Genomic DNA, 24593 nt, shown 5'->3' with positions numbered 1-24593 from the left:
TGTAATGAGGAACTCTTTCTTTCCTCCTCCTCCTCGAAATCGTAGTGGATGACGATCGATAAAGAACGTGATCGTGACGATAGGTTTCTTTTCCCTTCCCTTTTTTTCTTCTCTTCGTCACCACCATGGCGGACGGCACGCTGGAGGCTGGAGTCGCAATGATCTCACAATCTCCACATCATCTCCCGCGATTCGAGCCTCTCGCTCAGCACACAGCATCTCATTCATTCTCATTCTACACTCGCTCCAATATGCGATCGTCGAGGCGATCGTGGAGGAAGGAGCGCAGTATGAGGCAGGCGATGATGACGACCGTCGACGATGATGATGATGATGATGCACTCGCGCAGTGGCGAGCAACAAAAAGAAGAGAAAACAAGAACAGTGAGAAATCAGCGCACAAACGAGAAAAAAACGGAAACCAGGAGTGTATTTCATTCGATTCGTTCGTGTTCACGTTTGCAACAATTGTACAAAATTGTTTTCAATTCATCGCTTCCTTCTCGGTTCCCTCTCTGTGCCACTTTCCTTCCAAATTGCATCAGAACCGACGAAACGTACGGAAAGAAACCCTTCGGTGTGGTTTAAGCACGATGCCATTTAAAATGAAAAAGAAAACCCCCACACAACTGGAGTAGGAAGATGAGATTGAAGCCACACTTTCTCTGCGTAAACGGATTACTAAGCAAAGCGGCACGCTGCACGCAGTCGATTCTCTTTGTTCGATGGCGGTGTTTGGAACTGTTCAATTCAAATATTATTTAGTTATCATTGTGTGATCGGCCACGAAAAAGGGCTCCGTGCTACCAGGAATGCCTTAAAGCCCTATTTTTCCGTTTGCTTGGCTCTGTCGAGTTCACACCTTTTTTTTACTTCTCCCCCGCAGCCTCCCACAGCACCACATTTTTGAACGCCGTCCGCGAGAAGTCATTCAATAGTTGCGGACTGCTGGAGAAGCAAAAGGGTTTCCCTTTACGAACTGCTTTGCTCCACCATTCATATGCGCACGTACACAGAGAAAGCGTTTTGTTGCTGTTAGAGCAATGCGAACCGGAACCTCTGCAACGACGACGACGGCGGTGTTGAAAAACCTTATTTTTTCTCCATGCGGAACATTACTGGAATGCTGAATGGCGAAGGAAGCGGACGGCGTTCTACACAGTTTTGCTGCACACAGGAGACCATCTTCGCTTACCTACTGGAGAAGCACACACGGGATGTGTGTCGATGTGCCTAGAACTTGAATGAGACGGGTGTGTTTCGTACGGACCCCGAACGCGCCTTGATTGATGTCTTTCATGCGATCAATCCTCCCGGGAACGGGGAACTTACACGGAAATTCGATTGCACACTCGGAACACCCTTTGGCACGGACACAAAGCGCACGATTTTTGGTTGAAACGACACGGCGGAATATGGAACAGCAGCAAAACCACTGAAAAATAGCTAAACTCTATCTGAAGCAGCTTGTTGTATGTCAGCTTCGAGCAGACGTGAAGACAACGCGTTAAACACGCGAACGACGCGGTGCCTACTGCGACGAGTATACGTAAAACGAACGGACAGAGTTTTATGACCGGTTCGATGACCTTGAACTACCGATTCAATCACCGTCAAACGAACATTCGAATCGGTAAATACCGCTTAGCTGTAACCAATCAGGGCTGTGCGTTGAATGTGGTAGTCACTCACACACACCCAATTGATGCGCACACAGCGACACCAAGCCACCAACACTATGAAAAAACGATAGTTCAACAATGCAAACTGCAGTGTGTTTGTGTGTTGTGAACCGATTCAAACACAAACACAATGTACGTTTAGTGCACGTTACACATACACAATCTAAGGAAACGCGCTTCACTTTTGACAGTTCGTAGTTGAACTGCCTGGAGCAAATTGTCCGTTGAGCTGTCAGTTTCTGGTCAGTGCATGGGCGGGATGAATTAAAATTTGCGAAAACTGTTGTTCCATTGGGAATTTAAATGCTTAATCCAGATACGTTCACGGGCAGAGGATCAGAAACTCGGATACAAGAAGACGTACACACCAGGAACCCACACCTACGTCACGATCGTAAGGATTCACCAGGCGCGGCGTTTCTAGTGTGGTAGTGATAACAAATCGGCGGAAGGACATGTTGCACAGGCAACAACTGCCGATGCGCGATGGAAAGCACAACCAATAACACCCAACTGTAGATCCTAGAAGGCTTCTCGTCGTTCCAAGGAATGATGCAAAATGCGACCTTCTATCGACGCATAAAAGAAAGTACAATTTGGCTTTCCGTTACTTTAGCTTGACTTGTTTTTCGTTTTGTTCTAGCGTACAACCTTGAATGTTAAACTTTAACTTTAATACTCTGTAAGGGAACCTTCTTCAGAGCTCTAACTCGACAAAATGCCACCCTCTCTTTGTTTTTTCAGCACAAACATTCTTCGACACCTCCACCAGGGTTTGGAGCAGACACGAGGCCTAAAACCCTAACGCGACGGAGCGTTTTCGTATCCTTCGAAATTGGATTGCGTAAATCCTTTTTCTTGGAACAGCCTCCAGACAGCCAAGAGCGCTGCCGTCCTACTAGCAGAATTCTGCGTGCAATCCGGCGAAGGCATGTGCTTTCGCTGAAAGCGAGGGATGGGCTGTTATAGAACGAGCAACGGCAGCAGTGGCAGTGGGGGCCGAAAAAAGGATAATGACTTTGGTATGGCCGTCAGCAAGACGCCTTTGAGGCCGCCTACGACGTGCCCACGCAATCGTCGGGTACATGCGTAAGCATTGATGACGCCTGAACCAAGTGGGAGTTGTTCTTGAAGGTACCATTCTTTCCTCCAAAAACAGGGCGTTTGCATTGCATCCAAACCGTTTCGTCCAGTGAATGGTTGGTAATGTTCTGACGATGATGTTCCATGGAAATACGAACCGTGGTTTATTGTTTTAAAAAACATGCGTTTAATAAATTGCAATGTACCATCCTCCAAATGGAACAACAAAACCAATTAATTCAAATAAGGTTAACTTTGCGTTTTGCCAACACATGCCATTTGCACAATATGCAACGAGGACGTGTGCAACCAGCCAATAGCAACGGCCTTGACGAGCGGCAACGTTTGACTTGGACACACTTTAAACACACGGAAGTCCGTCTGAAAGAGATACATTGTACCGAGGAAGGAACTGGCTGGGCATGGCCGCTGATACCAGCTTGTTTATATCATTACACAATCGCAGGGCCTCCACCCAGGGATGCGGTTTAGAATTACTCAACCCAATGCTCTTCCGGAACGATGGATCACCTTGCACACTTCCAGGAAGTCAAGGACAATTCTTCACTCCACAAACTGGCACACAAATGTTCAAATGAGGTTGGTTCACTGTTGATGCGTGGCTCTACTCGCGCGGACCGTAAAACGAATCACAAAGTCACACTAAGCAGCAGCGGTCCTTGGCGACACCACCTGAGACTGACGAAGCTGATGGCTGTTGAGCTGGTGTTTTCGGAGCTGGCTACTGGGATGCATCGTACACGACTAACGACGGGGGAATCAAGAAAATAATCAGGGAGCGCCTTTCGTCTATTATTTTCCCACTTGTTCCCTCCGTTCCGAACCGAACACCACAGGCCATAGTAGGCTTCGGAGAATACATTCACGAAAATCTTAACGCAATCCTCCCGGCTCCGCAGCAGCAGTGTTTAATGAAAATCGGGGAAAATGGGTGCAGGAAAATGGGAGCGAAAGAAACAGACTGACCGGAGCGCAAGCGAACGAAAGAGAAGAGAAATGAGCAGGTCCCATTGTGTAATTATTTCCGAACGCTGAAGCAGTCCATCCCGAAGGGTTTTTGTCACGCTCACACGCCTATTTTCTGTTTCGCCTGTCACTTGTCTGGTACACATGCGCCAAGTGTCCTTGAAGGACGTACCGGAATGGCACAGTCGGAATCGCAAACATTCCTTCGCACGCAGAACGACCAGGATCCCCGTGCAAACTCACACAGCAAACGTTCTATGATCCCAGGAGAATGGCAGCGCCAGCGGTTTGACAGCGGCTAAAGGATCCTTGTAGGATCGGTAAGCGGTACCGATGAGCGTGTGTGTGTGTGCAGTTGAACACCAAGCAGTGGTGGTAGTGGTTGTGCACCGTCAGCCAATTCATCCAAAATTCGTTCAATAATATTCGACCCGTTTTGTCCTCGGTGCGCTAGTGTTGGTGGGTGTATAGAATAGCATGGGAAGGCGAAGGTGAGGAGAACTGTTGTGCTGTACAGGCGCAGATGCGAACTCGCTCGAACCCCGCCGCACGAGACCTTGAAGGACGATTTTTTCCATTCCGAACGCTACCCTATGCATCCGCGGGTTTGCTGTGATGGCTATTCTTCAGCGCCAAGCAGGGAGAGCATGTGCGAGTGAGCAAGATAGATTGCCCTAGTCAGGACTGCTGGGGTCCTGCTCGGTGTCGCGCGAATCTTCGGGCCTCGGGACAGATTCATTCATGGAAACGGCCGTTGCCAGCCAGACTGTCGCAGTGGAGGCGCAGGCAATCGTTGCAAAACGGAAGAGAACGGACGCACGGAGCGAAGATCCGGTTGGGAGGGGGTTGCGCTAACAGAGAACGGAGGAGGAATGAAGGGTTGTTATTGCAGCAGACAGCGTGCATCCTTTCGCCTTCTCCCCCCGGAGGATATCTCCCAGTGGGCCCGTGGGCCAAGGACGTCGTGGCACACACAATGCGGATTGCCCAGTTCTTCCCAAAAACCCCTACATGTATGCAATCACGGTCAAACCGCATGCGTGCAGTTCGGTGCAGCTCCAACGAGCCACTTGTAATGGGCGTTTGATTCGACGATTGTTTTACCCACAGGCAGGACTGCGCCCTCACTCCTTCCCCCTTTCCCCTTGTTCATCCGTAGTTTACTGATTGATTGATGGAATAATGTCTGAATGGGACAGGAAAAAACGAGCACGCAGTGGATCGAAAGGACGAGGGTGACGGGAGCGACTGGGCGATATAGGAGCCATCCTGTCTGGCATCGTGACATCGTGGGGGTGCAAACACGTTCGGCAGCTGCAAAATCCTGGCTGCCGCCCGGGGAAAACTTTGCCCAACGTAGGCGAGCGGCGACCCGGACGCTAATTGGATTGGAAAAAGTTGCTAGTTTTCCTTCTCGGCGCCACCTTCGAGCCGCTCCAGTCTGTTTGGAAAAGTGGTTCGTTGTTGAAAGTTTAATTGAACTCCCACATGGAGGAAGTGGTTAACCGGGAGGAGCTGAAAAGAAAATGGGGATGTTTTAATGAATGAATCTGACGTACATGTTTGGCTTAAACCGTAGTATAAGCGCTACTGACGTCTCATGGATTAATTAACATTCTGCCATTCCACACAACCGGATATGGTTGGTGTGGAAAGGAATGTAATCGTGAGGTTTTTTTCTTCTTCCAGAAATTTAATATTTTAAAGCGAATTTGTTTACATGACGCAAAGCTTGGTTGATATCAATAAAGCATTTAAAGCAGGAAAGAATGGGGTGTTTCTCAAATTGGAGCAAACTTACCCGTAATCGTAATTAGTTTAGTAGTCCTCTTCTTGTGAATGTCTCATCTGAACCCAAGGGTGTTGAAATTCACGACAAGCACACCTGCGCTTATGAAAGTTGATCCAACCTCGAGAATGCAAACCAAATATGGGTAACTATGGCAGAAGGAAAAACTCATCTCCAAAGGTGCCCGACAATAAATACCCCTCTAGGGCTGGCTAGATGTGTTGCAGGCAAATAAATGTCAACCTATTTCGAACCACGCACCCACTTGCGTATACTATGGCCCACCATTTTCAAAAGTCAATGGGAAATGTTGGACGGCACCTGGTTTGCTTTCCACCAATCTGCGTCGATCTTCGTCCGGAAGCAGATACCGGTCTCCCCTTGTTCTCGGGATCAGGTGTTGTTTCCCCAGCGTCTCCGTTACACGTGAGAAACAAGTGCATCCGCCGGCTGGACCGTGTGCAGCCAATCGTGCCGACCGAAAGTACGGGCTCCACGGTACACGTCTCTTCTTCCCTGTCCGACGGACAGAAAAGACCAACCTGGCCAGAGGGGGAAACACTAGAATCACGGAGTAAAACGATGCCACAAAGCTTCTCGAGGCACAACAGTGCGATCCTCCGTGCGGATCGTTCCATGCGAACGCAATACACATTGCGGTAGACCTTCCAAATTCGAGGGAGAAAGATAGAGAAAATGAAGCAGGAGGTGTGGTGTGTGAGGATAGGTAATCTGATCCTTCCGAGTGTGTGACTGTTTCCACACGCTGGCCTGTGCGCTGGTTTGTGGGGTTGTTTCTACCTTAGCCGTGGCCTCCAGGAGGAGGCTTACCCGCGCGATATCTCATTGCGACAGGAGTGACGACGAGATGGACGAACGAATGGCAGTGTGGATGAAAGGTTATCTGCCAAAGCTCCCTCCACGGTGATCCACATTCGTACACGCCGGAGGCATTCCTTTGCGTAATAATTCCGACATCTCAATGTAGCGAGCAACCGGCGCAGGAACACTGGATACCTCCGTGCTCGGTTGTATGATCGGGCATCGGGCAAACGGTTACGGCGCTCGCTCGGTTTCCCCACGTCGATCGTATCGGGTATCGGCTGGGCCGAAACCGACCGACGAACCGCTCTTTCCTCGTTTGCTGACGTGCCACAGGAAAGGGTGGGTTTTGTTCTAGATTTGTCACCTGTAGCTGAAACCACACGGCCGGCTAACCGCTAGCCAGCGGTTGATTTAAACCGTTCACTTGCTCGCCAACAGAGCGCAGTCAGTGTTTGGCCACCGGCGGGCACAAGTGCGTACGGAACCGCCCACTTTGGCTAGGATACCGTTCAATTAAACCCCATTTGTGTGTACGTAGTGAGAATAGCAAACATAATTAGAGTTGGATTCTTGCTGGCCCTCGTGTGTCCTGCTCTTGATACGACGTGTTACGATCATGTTGATTATAAGTGTTTTTTTATTATGCGGAAACTCAGATATTGTGTGTGTATTCAAAGGAAGTCGCATTGCGAAGCTGATATAGTGGTGATCAATATCAATATAGATATGGTTTTTCGTTCTCTGGAAAATAGGTATTTAATATAATCTCCAACAAATAGTAAACTGAGGGAGAGAACTTAAAATTAGACATATAGCAAACTTTACAAAAACAAGATCCCGAAGAACAGCGAGGTACAGCGTACCATTTATATATTCTTTGTACTTACAAGTGTCGCGTTTACTATGAGCTTCTTGAATTTCCCGATGTTGATCTACAATTGTTCGAAAAAGGAAAAGGATTTTTTGAAAGTATAATCCTTTATATTCTATTAATATTCCTAATTGGTTTGCACTAAAACCGAGTTATTCTACAGTTCTACAAAGAAATTTGTCTCTGCTGGTTGAAATGCATTAAAAAGGTGTTCAAAATTAAAAAAAGGAGAAACAGAAAACAAATGAATCGAACATCTCACACGTATTTGCCGTTAGTGTACACTTTACTTTATCACAAAAATATTTATCATCGTTTTTTGTTTTCATTATTAATGCTACAAAACACAACGTTAGATCGAGCGCGCATTTCACGCCAATCATCACTCACTGTATTGTAATGTTTCAATGTCCTGCGCCCATCCTTTGTTTCCCCTGCGCGAATCTGATTCTCTACGCAATTTGTTTATCTCGTCGTGTATCAAATGTTTAAAAACCGATTGCGCAGTGGCTTCCGAATTTCATTGCGTGACTTGCACGTCATATCCTTACAATCTAGAGTTAAAAAAACAGGGTTTCGGTTTTCCTGGTACCGTTCACATAAACGCTACAGAATCTCTTCACTGCCGTGTGATAGCAGTGGGTGAATCTCTTTAAAATAGTTTTATAAAATTTTGATTTTGTTTGCTGCGATCCATTGCGGTTGTTTTGTGCACCTCTTTCCAGGCACGTTCTCCCTTGTTCGCTTCACGCGGGTTAAAATAATGATCATTAAAAGAAAAGAATTAGGATAAGCTTTTTCAGCCCTCGCTCTCTTTTATCACCCTCCTCCACCATTCTCCTACTTGGATTCTCAACATCGTACAACTGTACGCTACTTTTACACTCTTTAACAACAATTACAAACTACAATCCCTCGGCGCACCGTGTGCGCCGGGTTCTTCTCTGCTGCTTAATTGCCTAAATATTTCTTAGAGAAAAAATAAACTGTATCAAAGATCAAAGGAAAAACGGCTATGCGTTACATTATCAGATAAAAAAAAATTATATTTTTATATGGACGAAGATAAATCTTAGCTTGAAGCTTTGCGCGGCACAGAAGCTTCCTAGTTAGTAGTTATTTATTCCCCGTGCACCACCATCGTCTCGGGCACTGGCTTCCAATCGGTGTTTAGATGGCATTTGAAATCTTTTCTAGCACCATTCGAAATCAGTACCCGAAGGTGACCGACGCCGAGGGGAGCCAACGTCACCACGGATTGGGGCTATCGAAGCCGACTCCTCGCTCGATCGGGCGGACGGGCGGCGGGTGTGGGGGGAAGTTTTGGAGATCGTGTATCGTGATATAATATCTTACACGTCCTAAGCGCGTCGCGTGGTAGGACGATCCGTCTCGCCATGGCGGCACCCGCACTTTGCGTACGGGACCAAGTTTTGGTTGAGACATTTATTTTTGTTTTATAAAAAAGCAATTGTGTAGCTTAATCTCGAAAAAGAACTTTTTTTATCACCCGGAACGGTAAGCATTATGCATATAAGATTTACAAACAAACAAAAAAGGGAAAAAACAAAACTTTCATTTAACGTATGGAGACTGCAGCTAGGGACGATACGATACTATTGGGAAGTTTACGCTATGCTTTGAAAAATAACCTACCACTACTTGGCCGGTTTCACGTTTCACACACTTGAGAGGAACAGTTTGCTTTTGATTTCGATTTTCACTCGAGGGTGATCTTCTTTTGCCTTGGCGTCGTTGTAACGGCCAAGGTACCCAGGTGTTTGATTGCACCCGTAGTGGTTCTTTAAGTTAAAAATCTTTGCTAGAACATTCAAAGCTTGCCGCTTGTTTAAAGCCGATGATTTGTTTGCAAAACAATGTTGTAGGTATGTGGCAAATTGAAGCGAACAAACGATTTAAACTACCGCCGCTGTTAACATAGAAGCTAATATCAGGTAAACTACTTTTAGATTTCCGAGCAGTGGAGTTTTACAACGGGTTTAAAAGAGACAACGATGGTACCATCGGTAAGTGCACCCGATGAAGACTAAGGTAGGGAGAGATCCGCTTGCTCCCACGTCGTTCTACTCTTCGGTTAGTGTTATTGTAATTTTTAAAAAAAAGTTTATTGCTAACCCGGTTGAAGCTTGTTCTTCCAGTCCGCCCGAAGGATGCATACACTACCGTTTTGGGGGTAGGAGGATGGAAGCCACCGTATCTTACATTAAATGTATCGAATATCATTCTTACAGTTCGCTTTCAGTACGATTCCATCAAGTACGGGCTAAGGTTCATTCACAATTGTTTTCCTCCCATCTTCTAGCTTCTAGCTTCAGGAGGTTCTCTTTTCCGTTTGAAATATCCTCTTTCGCACTGTTTGTGTGTTTCCTGATTTCATCTTGTTTTTGTTCATCGCCAATCTTAAGCTTAGAAACTTCTTTTACAATCATCCACGATCGGGTATGCCACACTAATGGTTACGATTCTTGTACATTACGTCTATAACAAAAACAACAAGGAATTAGTAAATGCACTCGTTCTGAACAAGTCAAATGAAATTTGCTCCGATTTTCGTATTGAAAAAAGTACTAATTGATAGAAGTTACACTACTGAAACTGTGCCTTCAACTAACAACTCCCACCAGGCAAACCAAAGAAGAAGCACACCGATTGCCCATCGAAAGACAATATTTTGTTCTGCTTACTTGCACCCACATTTAAGCACAGCTAAGCCTGAAAAACGTTTACAATCACAAAATATCGTACATCACTATTAAAAGTGTACCGTGTTCAAAGGGTACGTGTTTCTCTTGTCGATCGAACAACAATCGCCTCGTTTTTGGGGTAAAATCAATACCAGATTGAAAAGTTATCCATACTCTAAAAGCAAAAAAACAGGTGTTTATAAAATATGGGCGGGGGTGTAAAAAAATATCTTAAAATAAGTTTAAAATAAGACCTCCTTAACACCTAAAAAATAATAAAAGAAAAAGATTCATTCTACCGCAGTTTCAAGCTCAGTGATAAAAAAGAAGCGGCCGTTGGGCCCACCAATCGAAAACCTTTCCACCGCCGCCACCTTAAATATATGCCCCCCTCGTTCCGCTCGCATAAGGCACTCACAAATTCATCTTGTTCTCCTGGATCTTCTTCCAAGTATCACCGAGCGCTTTGGCGAAATGATCGTCGACCTCACCGCCCGAGTCGATGCTGTTGCTTTTCAACTGCTGCTGGTGTGGGTGCTGCGGGTGCAGCGAAAGGAACGGAGCCGGCGAGGAGGCCAACGACGAGGACGGCGATGAGGATGACAGCGACCCGGTGGTGGTCATCGATGCCGGTGAAATGGGTGGCGGTGGATGCTGGAGCAGATGGGCCGTTGCTGCTGTCACCGTCTGGTGCTTCGGCGACGTTAAGGATATGGCCACGTTGGTCGGCAGCGCGACCAACCCAGCGGCCGGAGAGGGTGCCCCGGGTGACGGTGGTAAGACGGTGGCGGGCATCAGTGGAATCGGCGGTGCCGGATCGCTCGAGAGCTTCAGCTTGATCGTATCCGGTGCGACGACGCGTATTCCTCCCATGCTGGCGATCGGTATGGAGCGGATGCTGATACTGTTGTTGCTAGGTTTACTGTTACTGGTGCTGTTGTGGATACTGCCGCCACCGCCGCCGGCGTTGCAGCTGCTGCTGTTGTTGCTACTGTTGCTATTGCTGTGGCTTAGGATACTGCTGGAACTGCTACTGTTGGAGCAAACGGAAGAGCTGGAACTAATACTGCTGCTGCTGTGATTTCTCATACCGCCCGCACCAGTTGCCCTGGCTGGCACACTATTGATCGCTACGATCGGTGGTGTTTCGCACGTTTCCATTGGGTGCTTTTGCAGCAACATTGGCACCGGAAGTGGGTGTTTCACTTGGTGCGCCTGATGGGGATCGAGCCCTGCGAATGAACCAAGCCCGACCGTGCTGCTGCTGCTGCTACTGTTGTTGTTCAGCACGTTTAGGGCAGTGGCGGACGGTTGCTGCTGTAGCTGCTGTTTGTCACCGTAGATCGAGCTGTAGGTCGGGCCGAGAGATCGCCGGAAGTGTTCCTCGATCGAAACATCACAGTACGTGGAAGAAACGTGCACGATCGGCTTTGAATCCACGACACTGGACGAGCTCGTTCTAACGCTACTTTTAAGCACAATTTCACCTGGGAGGAAGTGTGAAAAATAAATAAAAATTTATCATTTTACCATTTCTAAGCGACATATTTCATTCAAACTACCGTTGGTGTGCATATGGCTGATTCGCTTCTTGATAGGCGGTGGTGGTGCTTTCGTTATCACACTCGGCCGGACATTCAAATTGATCGGCACGTCCCGCGACTGATCGCCACCCGGTGGGGATCCCTGCCCATCGGATGAATCCTTCCGCCGGACGGTCATGTCCAGCGGAATTTCCGTGTCGTCCAATGGCGGCGGCGGTCTCCCCAGCACGGCTATTCGATCGTACTTTGGCGATGGTGGCGAATCTGGCGGTGTGTGGGGGTAAATTGTCAGGTGATGAAAGGAATAAATCAGTAGGCATCGAATAGAATAACGGGCAAAGGGCGACGCAGTACCTAGATTCTCGTTGGGACTGGAACCACCCGGGTCGCGGATCATTTTGAGACGGGTTTGCACTAACTTTTTCAGTGTTGTAGCGTTTGCGGGATCGTAATCCCTTACCGGTTTGTCACAAAAAAAGGGTAAAAAAACACCGATCCCCGCGCACGGATCGGCACCGAATAGACTGCCCACGAAATAGGACGTACGGCAACGGTTTGCCAACGGTTGCTCGGTCAGTTGCTAAGGGCAACAACCGAAATAACAGTTAATTCGTATCTTCCTTACAGCACGAAACACTCGAACTAGTTCAACACAGTGACTCACATAGGTAACAAAATCTGATCGTATCGAATGATCGTAAGGAAAAATCGATGGTAAAAAAGATCAGCAACAGAAAACAACAGCCTCACTGCGCATTCGGTCCAGGAGTATTTGCTTTGGGGTGAGATGGAGCACGATGAGCTTGAACTGTCAAAACCGCACAGCAGCCTTTCACTTTCTCACTCCAATCGTCGCGTTCATCTCACTCCGGTGAGAGATCGGATTAATCCCCCAATATTGGCGTACGGCTGTGTATGTGTTCGAGTGTGTTTGTGTATCCTGCGCGTACGTGCGACGACTTCCCGGACGATTTTGGCACTTTGTTTCACGTTCACCTTTCCGCTGCTGAATATTAAATCATTTCTTTAAAACTCGTAATAAAAACTCCTAAAGTGGTTGGAAAAAAGCAGCTTTTCTTCCTATTGCCTCCTTCGCGTCGTCCCCAACACGGTGAGAGCAGCATCAACTTTGCTCACCCACTCATTTCGAACGCAGAGATTGACTCACGCAATATGCACAGTACAAGGCACCACACCACAGCTTGCAAGTGTTCCTTTTACTCCACGGCCGCCGGGTACGGGTTTTCCAATGCAAATTTGTCTGCTGCACTTTTGGTTTAGCCACAACGCCGACTACTGTTGTGCCGGGTGAATCACTACAAATCCCTTGTCGTCCACCTGAACACGAGTCCCTGCGCGGAGCAGCGTAATTTCTCCAGGAAACGGGCCTTTTTTCTTTCTTCCTCCACACGATCGCGATCGATCGATCGTATACACACTCTGGGGACCCCGCGAGTGAGGTGGATCGATGTTCTTTCACCGCCGTCTGATGCTGTTTGTGGTGTGCTTGTTTGCGTTGTGTGTGTGCTTCTCTCTCGTTCTCCGTGTGTTGTGTTCTCCTCTTTTTCATCCACCGTCGCTACCTGCTCCGTCTCTGTCTCTCGAGTGCGCTTAGTTGCGCCCCCCTTCTCGCTTACACCAACGTCTGGCGAACCGTGCGCCGCGGACTCGACGTCTTTGCTTCACTACACACGCCACGCGCCTTCCACTACTTACGACTTCTTTTCCCCGTCGCTCCACCCCCTCTCGCACGATCCCACCGTTACTTTGCACAGGAGACGAAGAAAGCTGCGCCGTAGAGGATGAAGATGACGATGCTCACGACGAGATGGTGCCTTTTCGACCGAGAAGGGACGGGAGGATACGCGCGAGCGCGGGGTTTGTCTCTGTTTCTTTCTTCTCGTTCTTGTTTCGTTTTTGTGTTGTTTTCCTCCCCTTTTGGAGCCTTCTTTGCTGGTGCCAACCGCGGAAATGTACGATTTTCACCGTATTATCCCCCCACCGACCCGGTTGGAGAAAGGGAAGAGGCTGCACGACGGACGGTGGTGGTGGATTAGAGCGAGGGAGACATCGGGTACGGTAGCTCGTATTCCTTTTTGGGATCTAATGGAGAGGAGGCGGTTAAGTTTATTTATTTTGAAAAGAGATCTTTTCTTTTTGTTTTGCGGAAAGCAAAAACGATCGTGGTGCAATAGGATGGATATATGCAGATTTTTTAGACGAATCATACACTGCGGATCGGCTGACACACTCGGTTATTGCGATCAGCGCATGTGTTTCGCTATTTACACAACACGGAGATCGTTTGCGTAGGACATAAAATAACGATTACCGCAAACTGTCCAGCGCGCTAGACACTGTAAGCACCGCACACTACACACTCCCGTCCCCTTCGCGCAACCAGGCGTGGAGTACTTTCTTTCTTCTCACGTAATCGAGCGATCGTTGTTCTCGAGTGAATCAATTGCTCAACCACTCGCGCTGCTGAAAGTCGCTTACTTTGTTGCTAAAACGGCTCAACGTAACTGCCACTGCACACTGGGCGCTGCACAACAGAGCATGCAGTGCGTGATCTCGATAGATTTTGTTTCTCCTATAGATTTTCTTTTGCACTTTCGTTTCGTTTATTGGCACTGTTCATGTCTGGAGGATCGACCAGGAGAAACGCACGGACACTACTGATGTTGTTGTTGTTACTGCTACTGCTGGTGTTGCAGAGTAGTGTTGGCAGAATCTGTATTCGGGAGAATCAAAGAACCGATCTCTTCAAGGATTCTATAGGAGTGGATCTCATTTCACAGATTTGTATCAGTTTCGATTTGATTCATTTGGGACGCAATTTGTTTCGATTCAATCTTGAATAGAATCAAATTTCGAAATATTCGTATTCAATGTGACTTGATTCAGGCACCATGCGAATTATTTGATGGACTTGGGGACTCGAGTCCCAGACTTGCTGTGAATCAAAAGATTGGAGTCCCTGCAGTGATTCGTTTTCCCACCACTACTGGTAGTGGTGCGCTGTCAAATGTTTGCGGTTACACCGCCGAGTTGAAACTGCTGGATGCAAATTGTACGGAAAGTTCGTTTTTTCTTCCAAATCATGATAAAAACACCTCAAACGCTGATTGCTCTGCTAGATAATTGTAGTTTAACTGTTCCATGACCATTATTTTACTAAAAATAATGTAAGTGATACCATATCTCAGTTTGATACCGTTGCCGATTTTTTTTCTTTCGTTTCAATTTTTTTACTACGAGAATTGAAGCCAAGCATCTTAAACACTCGTTATTTACCGATCTCTTTTTCTCTCACAATTGTATCGTTCTTTTCTCACTCACACACCGTTGTTTCGCTCTCAGTCGAGCGTGTGAGCGAAACACTGCTATACATGCAGGGACCAAAATATGTTCGCCAAAGTTTACGGGCATGTGGACACCTAAACAAGACACACCAGTCCACAAGAAGAAGTCACCGAAATACCGTTCCCCGGTGGCACGGAATGGCAGGTGAAAGATAAATCAAAAGCGTACCGCAATTCCGCGACGATCTGTAGTGCTGCGTGTCCCCTACGTGTGCGGTGTTTGGATTTTCATCGCAAATGTTTTGGCCCCGCCGAGAACAGCCCACCTGTGCCAGTGGCCTTTGAGTTGCACGCGTTCACGCCTGGACAACCCAAAATCTTGTCTCGCTGAGCCGTCGTCGAAGGTGTAAAGCGATACTCAGGAGAGCCTTCTGCGTGGTGCAATTTGCATTGTCTTGTCTTGTGCACTTCCGGCCGGCGAGGGTGGGTTTCAACCCCGCAGCATGTCTTAATTGGTGTAACGAGTGAGCAATTGCATTGGTTCTGTAACCTGACTGACACCCGTGACCTCTGCCTCTCCCACGCCTTCGCATTCCGGCAGCTTGAATTTCGTCTCTCGAGTGTGAACGACGAAACAAACTCACTGGTGCGTGAAAGTGGGTCAACGCTCTGCCCGGTGCTCGGTGCCTCCGAGACGGATCGTCAACCGGTAGGTCCGGTGTAAAGGCCTAGAAGATACGGAGCAGACAATTTTGGTACGGTCGGTAGCGCCAGTCGTTGACCGGGTACGGCCGTAGCAGGATGTCGATCGATTTGCAGAAACATCGAGATGCCATTGTCGGAGCCTGGAAGTCGGTGGTTGACCGGAAGTCTGCCACGAACTGGGCTCTGTTTGGCTACGAGGGACAGAGCAACGTGCTCAAGCTGCAGGAAACGGGCGAGGACGGTATCTCGGAGCTGGCGGCGGAGTTGAATTCGGGTAAAATCCAGTATGCCTTCCTAAGGGTCGACAACAGTGAGACGGGTATCGCAAAATTTGTGTTTATCAACTGGCAGGTGAGCAAAGTGTTTGTTTCTCAATACCAACCTCATGCAACATTTTAACTAAAGATGCCCGTTGAAATCATGGCTTCGTTCATATCGAAACTACGATGGAACCACGCTTATCTCTGGAGTATGTTGACTTTATCAGTCAACCTATTTCACAAGCACACATTTCTTATCTCGTAGGAGAAAAAAACTAGTACGAGATAACAAAATGTGCCCAACACTAGTGACTCATGGGTATGATTTATTTATCTTTTATTCATCCCCCCCACCACCACTAGGGCGAAGGGGCCCCCATCGCTCGTAAGGGAACATGTGCGAAACATGTGCGCGACGTGACCGCGGTGCTGCACGGTGCCCACATCACGGTCCACGCCACCAACGAGGACGACGTCGAGGAGGCCCGCATTCTCGAGAAGCTGCAGAAGGTAGTGGTAAACGATTTTAAGGTGAAGGACTACTCGCAAGCGAATGGTAAGACACCATGCTCTAAACAACATGGTCCAATGGTAGTTTTTCTAACTGTTATTTTCTCAACCGTTTCGAATCGGTTTGTTTTTAGAAGTCACCAAGCCTGTTGGAACAAACTACAGCCGGGTGAATCCGACGAAAGAGATCAATCCGGCCGAGCGGGATGAGTTCTGGAGGAAGGAGGAGGAAGAGGAGAAGCACCGTTTGCAGGCGGAGTACGAGCGGAAGCTAAACGAAACAGTATTGCTGGAAGAGGTAAGCAAGTTAATTACATTCGCAGATACTCGCCGTTTGCTGCGCCGTACGTCGGTACGTGCTCGTTTTTAAAGTTCAAGAGCACGGGTAAGATGATAAGGCGGCGCCACTCGAACACTTCCGTCTGTTTACTAGAAAAGTTGTGCGTACGGAATTATCACGCACCGTCGGTGGGTTAGTGGAATTCTATGTGGTTAGTGGAATTCATATACTATTTTGCAAGTAAAATTCCAATGCCAAATAAGTTGTTTTGCTGATGATAACTAAAGACGCGATGGAAAAACGATTGAAAAAAAAAATTACTATCACACTCAAAAAATTACTAATATAAATAAAAAGTTGTATTTGCCGTAAATCACTTTGCCAAAAATAGCAAAATTCTTTTAACTCAGTGTGCAAAATTTCTATTGACTCATCATATTTTTTTTTAAGTTCTAAACTTACACTTAATGAAAGAAGTTGTCTATTATTGGTTACACATAAACTGCCCTTTTTCACATTAATATGAGATTTTCGCAAGTATTGGCACGGTGACCATGTTTTGATGGAAAAATGGTTGTTATCATAAAAGGAAAATTCTATAAACGCAACATTATATTATTTTTCAATTACACATGATAAACATCCTAAAAATCTACAACGAGTGCGTAGTTTGGAATTTCCAGTAGAATTAGATAAAGAAAAAAACCCAGCAATACCGGCCAAGGGTATCTTGCGCCATTCTTCTCTGATGGTCGCCTGGAGTTTTTTAAATCCTGCCAGACTGCATAATTTTTTTATATGTAACTATAGTAGCATTTCTTAAAAATGGCTACATTAATCTTGGTGTACAAAACCGTATTTTTGTAACAGGGAAGGAACTATAATTGTGATCATACTTCCACGATAAGCGGAAACACATTTTATGCAAAATCTTAAAAAGTATTTTTAATTCTATTCATAGGAACGACGACGACGGGAGGAACGTGAGTTTGAAAAACGGGAAGCGGCCACCGATGCTGGCAATGTGCATGCAGCGACGACACCCATTTCCCCGGAGCGCAGCTATGCCCGGCAGGCATCGGACCAGAGCAAAACAGAACGAGATCGCGAAATCAAGCAGGTGGTCGAGGCGAGTGCGAAGGTGAGCAGCGCTAAGGCCCGCTTCCTGAACAGCACGGCCCAGCTCAGCCCGACGCACATACAAGCCGAGGTGGCCCAGGAGCTGACCGGGCAACCCTTCTCGCCGACGGCCTCATTCGAGGAGCGCTCGATCATCAACGAGCTGAAGGCGGAACTGGAAAATGAACTTCAGAATGGCGCCGGAACGGAAACTCCACCTCCCGGCGTGGCGCTGGTCGAGGAAACGAATGGTTCAACCGTTTCGCCGGTGCTGACAGCCGATGCGCAGGCGGTTGCACCCGGACAGTACTTTGATCCGAACGCGACCATCGACCTGTCGGACGAGGATAACATCATTCGCGCTCGGGCACTGTACGATTATCAGGCGGCGGACGACTCGGAGATCAGCTTCGATCCGGACGATATCATTACGCACATCGATCAGATCGATGAGGGCTGGTGGCAAGGATTGGCACCGGACGGCACGTACGGTCTCTTCCCGGCGAACTACGTGGAGCTCATCTAAAGAGGCGAGAAATGACAAACGGGGAGGCATTTAGGAATTTATTCATCGTTATCATCCGTTTAAGTGCAACAAGCATCACATAATAACATTATTACTGTTAACGATTGTATCCATCACGTATTACGCAACTAGATCATCCCATTAGTAGACGCACACCCAAACGCATCGATTCCGCGTGTAAGTGGAAGCTCGATCTATATGGCACAAAAGCACTAAATCGCCTAACTAAGACAAACATGTGGGACACAATCGACTTAAAAAGAAAGTGGAAGGGAGGAAGGGGCAGAACGTTGTCTAGTTAAAACGAGTACATCGTTTAACTTCTGTGAGTTAAATGTTTTCTCTCGATGTTTCTCCGTTTTTATCCCCGTGATAGTTGTGCAAATATAATAGTAGTAACATTACAGTAGACATCGAGAGCGCGGAGTGTGCACGTTCCGCTGTTCTGCCCACTCAGCTGACACGATGGGGGGGAGTGGGTCGTTTTAACAAAACTAGTTGTAAACACTACACAGCAGCCCATGATCGAAACGAAGTAGGATATTCGAAACGCAATAAACAAAAAAATGCAAAAATAAATCTATTACACCGAATATGTAACACACTCTCTCCAGTGAATGAACTGGGTTAATCTTTTTCCTTTCGATTGTATGTGTACGAGAAAAGTCCATTCGTTGGTTTAGGCTAACTTGATCAAATAAAAACCCAATCTGTTTAATGAAATATCGCGCCTTAGTTTGTGTTATTAATTGGGCACTATTTGATGTAAAAAATATGTTCATTAAACTGGTTAAATGTTCGTCCCACTAAGTTCGTTTGTACCCTGAGCGGGTTGATTGTATTCGATTGGGGGCTTGCCTTGCTAGGCACATCGCAGCACCCGGAAAAGGGTTGTCCTGGCAACGTGGGGAGTTCCGATACCGTCGCGAGGTGAGTTCGTCGCAACACCAGTCAATATGCTTCGTAGAGGTTGTTTGTTCAATAAACTATTTCGCGGTATGTCCTGCTGGGGCGCAAAAATACAGTCACAAACTACGGTACTCGCGCGACACGGTAACAAAACTCGGTCAGAGCGCTGACCACTGCTTGGGGGAGCATAGTCCCCTAGGTTGTCCAAGTGGTGATTATTTTTGATTCTTTGATACAAACGTTAGTAGTTTCCGAAAAGATAAGTAATCGCGATAGCCTGGTGCGTTTGAGGCTGCTGGCAGGATGGGAAATACGGAGAGCAATGTGACTAGTGGAGTGAAAAAGCAGGCCGGAGTGTCCACCCAGGCCCTGTACAAGTTCGTCAACCTGAAGGGTGGCGGGCTGCTGGTGGACATGATGAAGCGCGCCATCCAGAACAAGCAGTACGCGGAAATTGACCACGCGATCAAGACGAAGGTCGAACCGTTTCTGTACAACAAGGGCAAGGGAAAGTACGTTCCGGTGTCGGTGCTGGTGCTGTTACGAAACCGGGAACGTCCTCGCCACAAGCAGCTGCCGGAGATACGTGCGATGGAGAACCCGGAGGAGGACTTCGACATGGATGCCGTCTGCCCGGAAGTCACCGAGGCCGAGTACTATCTCAACCCTTCCGGTTACCGGGAAGTGTGCTGGAATGTAAATGTAAGGGATCGTTGGACCCTTCCGTATGGTTGCATAATATTGTCCCCCAAAATACGGATCTCTAGTGTCAGTTAGGTTAGGAACTACAACGACTCGGTTCCGTCGTTCGTCTAGACGGGTGCCGTGCGCTTCGGGAAAATTCCACTAGATACGAATGTTACATTGCGGAATTTGGTAGCACGGGAACCACGTGCTCGGCAGTAAACACAGTTTTGCGTTGGTGTGTAAGTGGGCTAAACAGGTGTAGGTTCCGGTGGGCGCCTTCCTCAAGCGAGTACCTAACAAATCGAGATGTCAGCTGCGAAGAATGAATAACAAATGGCAAGGACCTCGAACGCCGTTGGTGGTGTGGGGCGATTCACTATTGATTGATATGTTATTAACATTATTGCGCCAACTGTTTGCCGTATTGCTCAGCGCAAACAAACCGCCTATGAAGGGTGTGAAAACAACGCCGATGTACCTTTTGGTTAATACGATGTTCCTTTTACATAATAGATAGAAGGTTTTTTTGAATTGAAGCAAATTTATGAATCATTTGGTTGGGTAGCAAATAGTTTTAGATTAATTGCGATGGGGATTTATGAAGCCTCAAACTCGGTGCACTAAGGAACGAAATTCCGTATATTACGTTCACTATCACCATGTCATATATTTTAACGTGATAACAAAAATTAATATTTTGTTAATGACGTGTGTGGAATATTTTTAACCTTAGCTTTTTGTTTATAAACTTAAGCGCTTTACTTCACATTTAGACTGGTACATTATGTTCCAAATAAAATCGCCGTATTTTATCCTAGCATAGGATATTTTAGTTGTCTTTATAACCATGGTGCAAAGTTCAAATTATTTTGGGTACATGATTAATACCTGCTTAATTACAATATCTTATTTCATCAAACGTTAAAATAATAAATAAAATAAAATAAATATTTTTTTATTTTAAATTGCATGTAAATATTTTTTGCTAAGACTTAGAGTTATGATCAAATTGGATTTAGCTACTTCAAACTTTTCGATTTAGTTGTTGGTAATAATATATTTTTGTAAATGTCTCTCTCTGTACTACAGGAACGTGGCGCCGTGGGGGAAACAATTCTACACCTATGCCTGCTGAACGCAACGTCACTTCACGCAGATCTGGCCAAACGATTGTTGCGCTTTTATCCGAAGCTCATCAACGACGTGTACATGTGCGACGAGTACTACGGCGAGAGTGTGCTGCACCTGGCGATCGTAAACGAAGATCCGGCAATGGTGAAGTACCTGCTTGATCACGACGCGGACGTGAATGAGCGCTGCTGTGGCACGTTCATGTGCCCGGAGGATCAGAAGGCGTCCCGGTACGATACGCCGGAAACGGAGGTGGTCCAGATGGTACAGCTCACCAACTACGATGGGTACGTGTACTGGGGCGAGTATCCGCTGACGTTCGCGGCCTGTCTCGGGCAGGAGGAGTGCTACCGGTTGGTGCTAGCTCGCGGTGCCGACCCGGACAACAAGGATTTCAACGGCAACACCGTGCTGCACATGCTGGTGATCTATGAGAAGATCACGACGTTCGACATGGGCTACGAGGTGGGGTCGTCGCTGAGCATCCGGAACCACCAGAACCTTACACCGCTGACGCTGGCAGCGAAGCTCGGGCGCGTCGAGATGTTCTTCCACATCATGAACATCGAGCGGGAGATCTACTGGCAGCTGGGAAGCATCACGTGCGCCGCCTATCCACTCGTGCTGATCGACACGATCGACGTGGAGACAGGCAACATCAGCAAGGACTCGGCGCTAAATCTGGTCGTGTTCGGTGACAAGGACGAACATCTCGACCTCCTCGACGGCGTGCTGATCGATCTACTCAAGACCAAATGGAACACGTTCGTGAAGGATAAGTTTTACCGGCAGTTCTTCATGTTCTTCTGCTACTTCTGCGTGTCGCTGATCAGCTTCACGCTCCGCAACGGACCTCCGCCGGCAGATGATGGCAGCGAGGAAGGAGGCAACAAAACGGCCAACTCAAAGGAAGATCTTCGCCAGCCGGATAGCTGGAACCGGACGTCGTTGGAAGATATTTTAGAGTCACTCGGATTTAACAGCTCTGGCATGAGCGTTGGACTCGACATGGAAGAAACACTCGTTGCTATTATCGGAGGTAGACTTACGGAACTACAACAGCTACACAACAGCAGTGGAACCGACCCCGAAACGAGCGACACCCTGGACGAGGGATTGTTCTTCACTGCCAACTGCCACACGATGGATTACGATGGAGTCGAGGGAAAGGTGCGACTCATATCGGAGATGATCATACTGGTCGGTGCATTCCTGTACCTCTTGGCGGCCCTTCGGGAGTTGAAATTTCTGGGTCGGAAGATGTTCTTCGAGAACTTGGTAACAATCTGTGAAGGGTTCTAGTTTATATCTCGATAATAACCTCATTGATGCCCTTTCAGATGACGGCTCCATCGAGGGTGATGTTTCTCTTCTCTTGTTGTATCATGATGGTTGTCCCTTTCTTGAAGGTGCTCTGCTTCACCGAGCTGGAGGATCACGTGGTGGTTGCAATTATGCTCACTACCGCGCCCTATTTTCTGTTCTTTTGCCGGTGAGTATTTTAATATTTTTATAAGTATTTTTTGCGAAATGTTTTACTCTGCTCTGGTTATTTTAGCGGCTTCAAAACCGTCGGACCATTCGTAGTGATGATATACCGCATGGTGATGGGAGATTTGCTGCGATTTGTCGTGATTTACCTGGTGTTCGTGATGGGCTTCTCGCAGGCGTACTACATTGTATTTTTGTCCTACAAACCGGAAGAGGACGGTGACGCCAACCCGATGCCCTCGCCGATTGAGTCGATCGTGGCTATGTTTCTGATGTCGTTGACCAACTTTGGCGACTACTATGGTGCCCTCGAGAACACTGATCACGAGTTCTGTGCGAAGGTTGGTACTTTAATATATTCAAAATGGTTGAGGGTCTTTTTATATATCTTCTTCCGTACTTCTAGATTCTTTTCGTACTGTTCATGGTGATCGTCGCAGTGCTGCTGGTGAACATGTTGATTGCCATGATGGGTAACACCTACCAGAAGATTGCGGAGACGAAAAACGAATGGCAACGGCAGTGGGCCCGCATCGTACTGGTCGTGGAGCGAGGCGTTCCGCCAAAGGAGCGGCTCAAGAACCTGATGTCCTACAGCCAGCCAATGTCGGACGGTCGACGGGCGCTGGTTCTGCGGTTGAACATGACGGTAACGTGCTGCTTACGGTCTACTTCACCAGGGAACTTTGGTTTCTGTTTAAAAACATACCTTCTTCCCACAGGACGAAGACAAGGAGGAGATGAAGGAGATACTGGAAATGAAGCGCGTCCACGAGCGGCTTTCGAAAAAGCGCCAGGTCGAGCGGGAAGCCCGGGCCGAGCAGCGTCGGTTGCTGCGCGAAAAGTACCTAAACATGGCGTCGTGAGCTGCCGGTGCACTTGTTTACTAGAGTTAAGTCGATCATGTTTATCGCGTGTCCCTGTAGGTGAAACGTTTCTCGTTAGCTCTTTAGATAATTTTTAAATCGAACTGGAATTTATCTTACCTTAGTGCAAATAAAGTCGTTTACTTTTATCTTTGCAATTTGGCTGCTTTTGGTGAGTGTTTAATGTTTTATTTACACAAAAAACAACATCAAATGAAAATCGCGACCTGTTTTGAATATAGTTTGCTTTGTCTCTTTTCAAACACTATGTGTGGTTTTTACTATCGCACAAAAAGCTAGTGTTGTTTATCTTCAAAACAATTTTCCAAGCATGTTTCTCCAGTCGTATTTTCAAATTGCTTCGCATCTAAATGATCCGTCTTTTTCAAACAAATAAATGTATCATAACCCTGAACAGAGCTAAATTAAGATCCGTTAAACCTAAACCTAAAAAAGCTCTAATTTTATGGATAAGCAAAATCTAACGAACATCACTGTAGTTAAACAGTCGCAAAAGCTTCTTTAAGAAAAAGCTTTGTGGAAAAGTTCAATTTTGAGAAGATACAAAAAGCTTGGCGTTTCCGACAAAAAAGAGACGAATTGAGGCACGTTTTCACGGTTACTTGCAGCAAAGCGACCTTCTAGTGGATTTGAATGTAGGTCACCGACCTTGAATTGTCTGTTGCAGGGAAACATGAACTTCGAGTGAAGGTCTTCCGAAACGGCCATGGTTCGAAACGAAAGTTGTTTCTAGATTGATGTTAGAATCAAGGAGAATGTGTTGTGAGTCTTTTTTTCTTGGAGAATGTACCGGAGGCTTAGCATTCAGAATCAGAAATAGTACTGGAAATCATCCCATAATACTGTACCCATAACTGGCTTTAGTGAGACGACGTAAAACTGTAGCTGAAGGGTAGAAATGATGAGTTTTCTTTATGCTGTCCTCCGTTCGTAAAAAAGAAAAACAAACGGGTAAAATACAAAAATCGATGCACCACATCCGCACACGGTTCGCACGACGTTGATGGGATGTGGTAGAAAAATGGGGACCGCCATTGTTTCGCCACCTTCCTCCAGGCTGGCAGCCCCTGGCGGCGTCTCATTATACCTCTCGATGGCGATGGCAAAGTGTGATGCTGAACGGTTTGCCAAAGCATTCGCCATAAATGGGACGTGGTCTCTTTCGATCGCTTTCCCTTGGAATGGCCGGGAAGTTCTGCCTCCGATGTCGGCAGCGCAAGTGTATTTCCTTCCACTTCCGTTCGGTGGCACAGCAGCATCCGCTCGGGGTAGTTAAACTCCCTTCATTTGTGGCCTT

At 47.0% G+C, this 24593-nt stretch overlaps 3 protein-coding genes across 4 annotated transcripts; 2 read left to right on the top strand and 1 right to left on the bottom strand.

The window, feature by feature from the left end:
• Positions 1-9338: 9338 nt before the first annotated feature.
• Positions 9339-13986, bottom strand: LOC131289919 (uncharacterized). Of its 2 annotated transcripts, XM_058319267.1 has the most exons (4): positions 13819-13986; positions 11841-12492; positions 11505-11750; positions 9339-11429 (listed from the first exon to the last, which is right to left on the bottom strand). In XM_058319267.1, exons 2-4 carry the CDS (start codon positions 11881-11883, stop codon positions 10357-10359), a joined length of 1362 nt encoding a protein of 453 aa, XP_058175250.1. In that variant the 5' UTR covers positions 11884-12492; positions 13819-13986; the 3' UTR covers positions 9339-10356. The 2 variants fall into 2 exon arrangements, with proteins under 2 accessions (XP_058175250.1, XP_058175249.1); XM_058319266.1 differs by lacking the exon at positions 13819-13986 and having other exon boundaries at positions 11841-12717.
• Positions 13987-14934: 948 nt separating this feature from the next.
• On the top strand, positions 14935-18861 carry LOC131286382 (drebrin-like protein). The gene is made up of 4 exons (XM_058315329.1): positions 14935-15847; positions 16120-16312; positions 16401-16564; positions 17508-18861. The coding sequence occupies exons 1-4, from the start codon at positions 15593-15595 to the stop codon at positions 18189-18191; spliced, it is 1296 nt and encodes a 431-aa protein (XP_058171312.1). The 5' UTR covers positions 14935-15592; the 3' UTR covers positions 18192-18861.
• A 542-nt stretch (positions 18862-19403) lies between these two features.
• Positions 19404-23275, top strand: LOC131287262 (transient receptor potential cation channel subfamily V member 5). Its single transcript, XM_058316297.1, has 6 exons — positions 19404-19802; positions 20877-22196; positions 22259-22410; positions 22477-22750; positions 22816-23058; positions 23132-23275. The coding sequence occupies exons 1-6, from the start codon at positions 19404-19406 to the stop codon at positions 23273-23275; spliced, it is 2532 nt and encodes an 843-aa protein (XP_058172280.1).
• The last annotated feature ends 1318 nt before the right edge of the window (positions 23276-24593 follow it).

This window comes from Anopheles ziemanni, chromosome 3, assembly GCF_943734765.1.
Source record: "Anopheles ziemanni chromosome 3, idAnoZiCoDA_A2_x.2, whole genome shotgun sequence".
Lineage (NCBI taxonomy): Eukaryota > Metazoa > Arthropoda > Insecta > Diptera > Culicidae > Anopheles > Anopheles ziemanni.
Note: the sequence above shows the minus strand (reverse complement) of the source record. Positions and strands in the feature narration are given on the sequence as shown.

Excerpts from the sequence above, each read along its gene's own strand:
- LOC131289919 (XM_058319267.1), bottom strand. The coding sequence starts at position 11,883 with ATGATCCGCGACCCGGGTGGTTCCAGTCCCAACGAGAATCTAG. Across the intron at positions 11,751-11,840 it reads CAGTCCCAACGAGAATCTAG|ATTCGCCACCATCGCCAAAG; the intron begins GTACTGCGTCGC and ends ACACACCGCCAG. Across the intron at positions 11,430-11,504 it reads CAGCCATATGCACACCAACG|GTGAAATTGTGCTTAAAAGT; the intron begins GTAGTTTGAATG and ends ACTTCCTCCCAG.
- LOC131286382 (XM_058315329.1), top strand. The coding sequence starts at position 15,593 with ATGTCGATCGATTTGCAGAAACATCGAGATGCCATTGTCGGAGCCTGG. Across the intron at positions 15,848-16,119 it reads TTGTGTTTATCAACTGGCAG|GGCGAAGGGGCCCCCATCGC; the intron begins GTGAGCAAAGTG and ends CACCACCACTAG. Across the intron at positions 16,313-16,400 it reads GGACTACTCGCAAGCGAATG|AAGTCACCAAGCCTGTTGGA; the intron begins GTAAGACACCAT and ends GTTTGTTTTTAG.
- LOC131287262 (XM_058316297.1), top strand. The coding sequence starts at position 19,404 with ATGGGAAATACGGAGAGCAATGTGACTAGTGGAGTGAAAAAGCAGGCC. Across the intron at positions 19,803-20,876 it reads AAGTGTGCTGGAATGTAAAT|GAACGTGGCGCCGTGGGGGA; the intron begins GTAAGGGATCGT and ends TCTGTACTACAG. Across the intron at positions 22,197-22,258 it reads AGATGTTCTTCGAGAACTTG|ATGACGGCTCCATCGAGGGT; the intron begins GTAACAATCTGT and ends ATGCCCTTTCAG.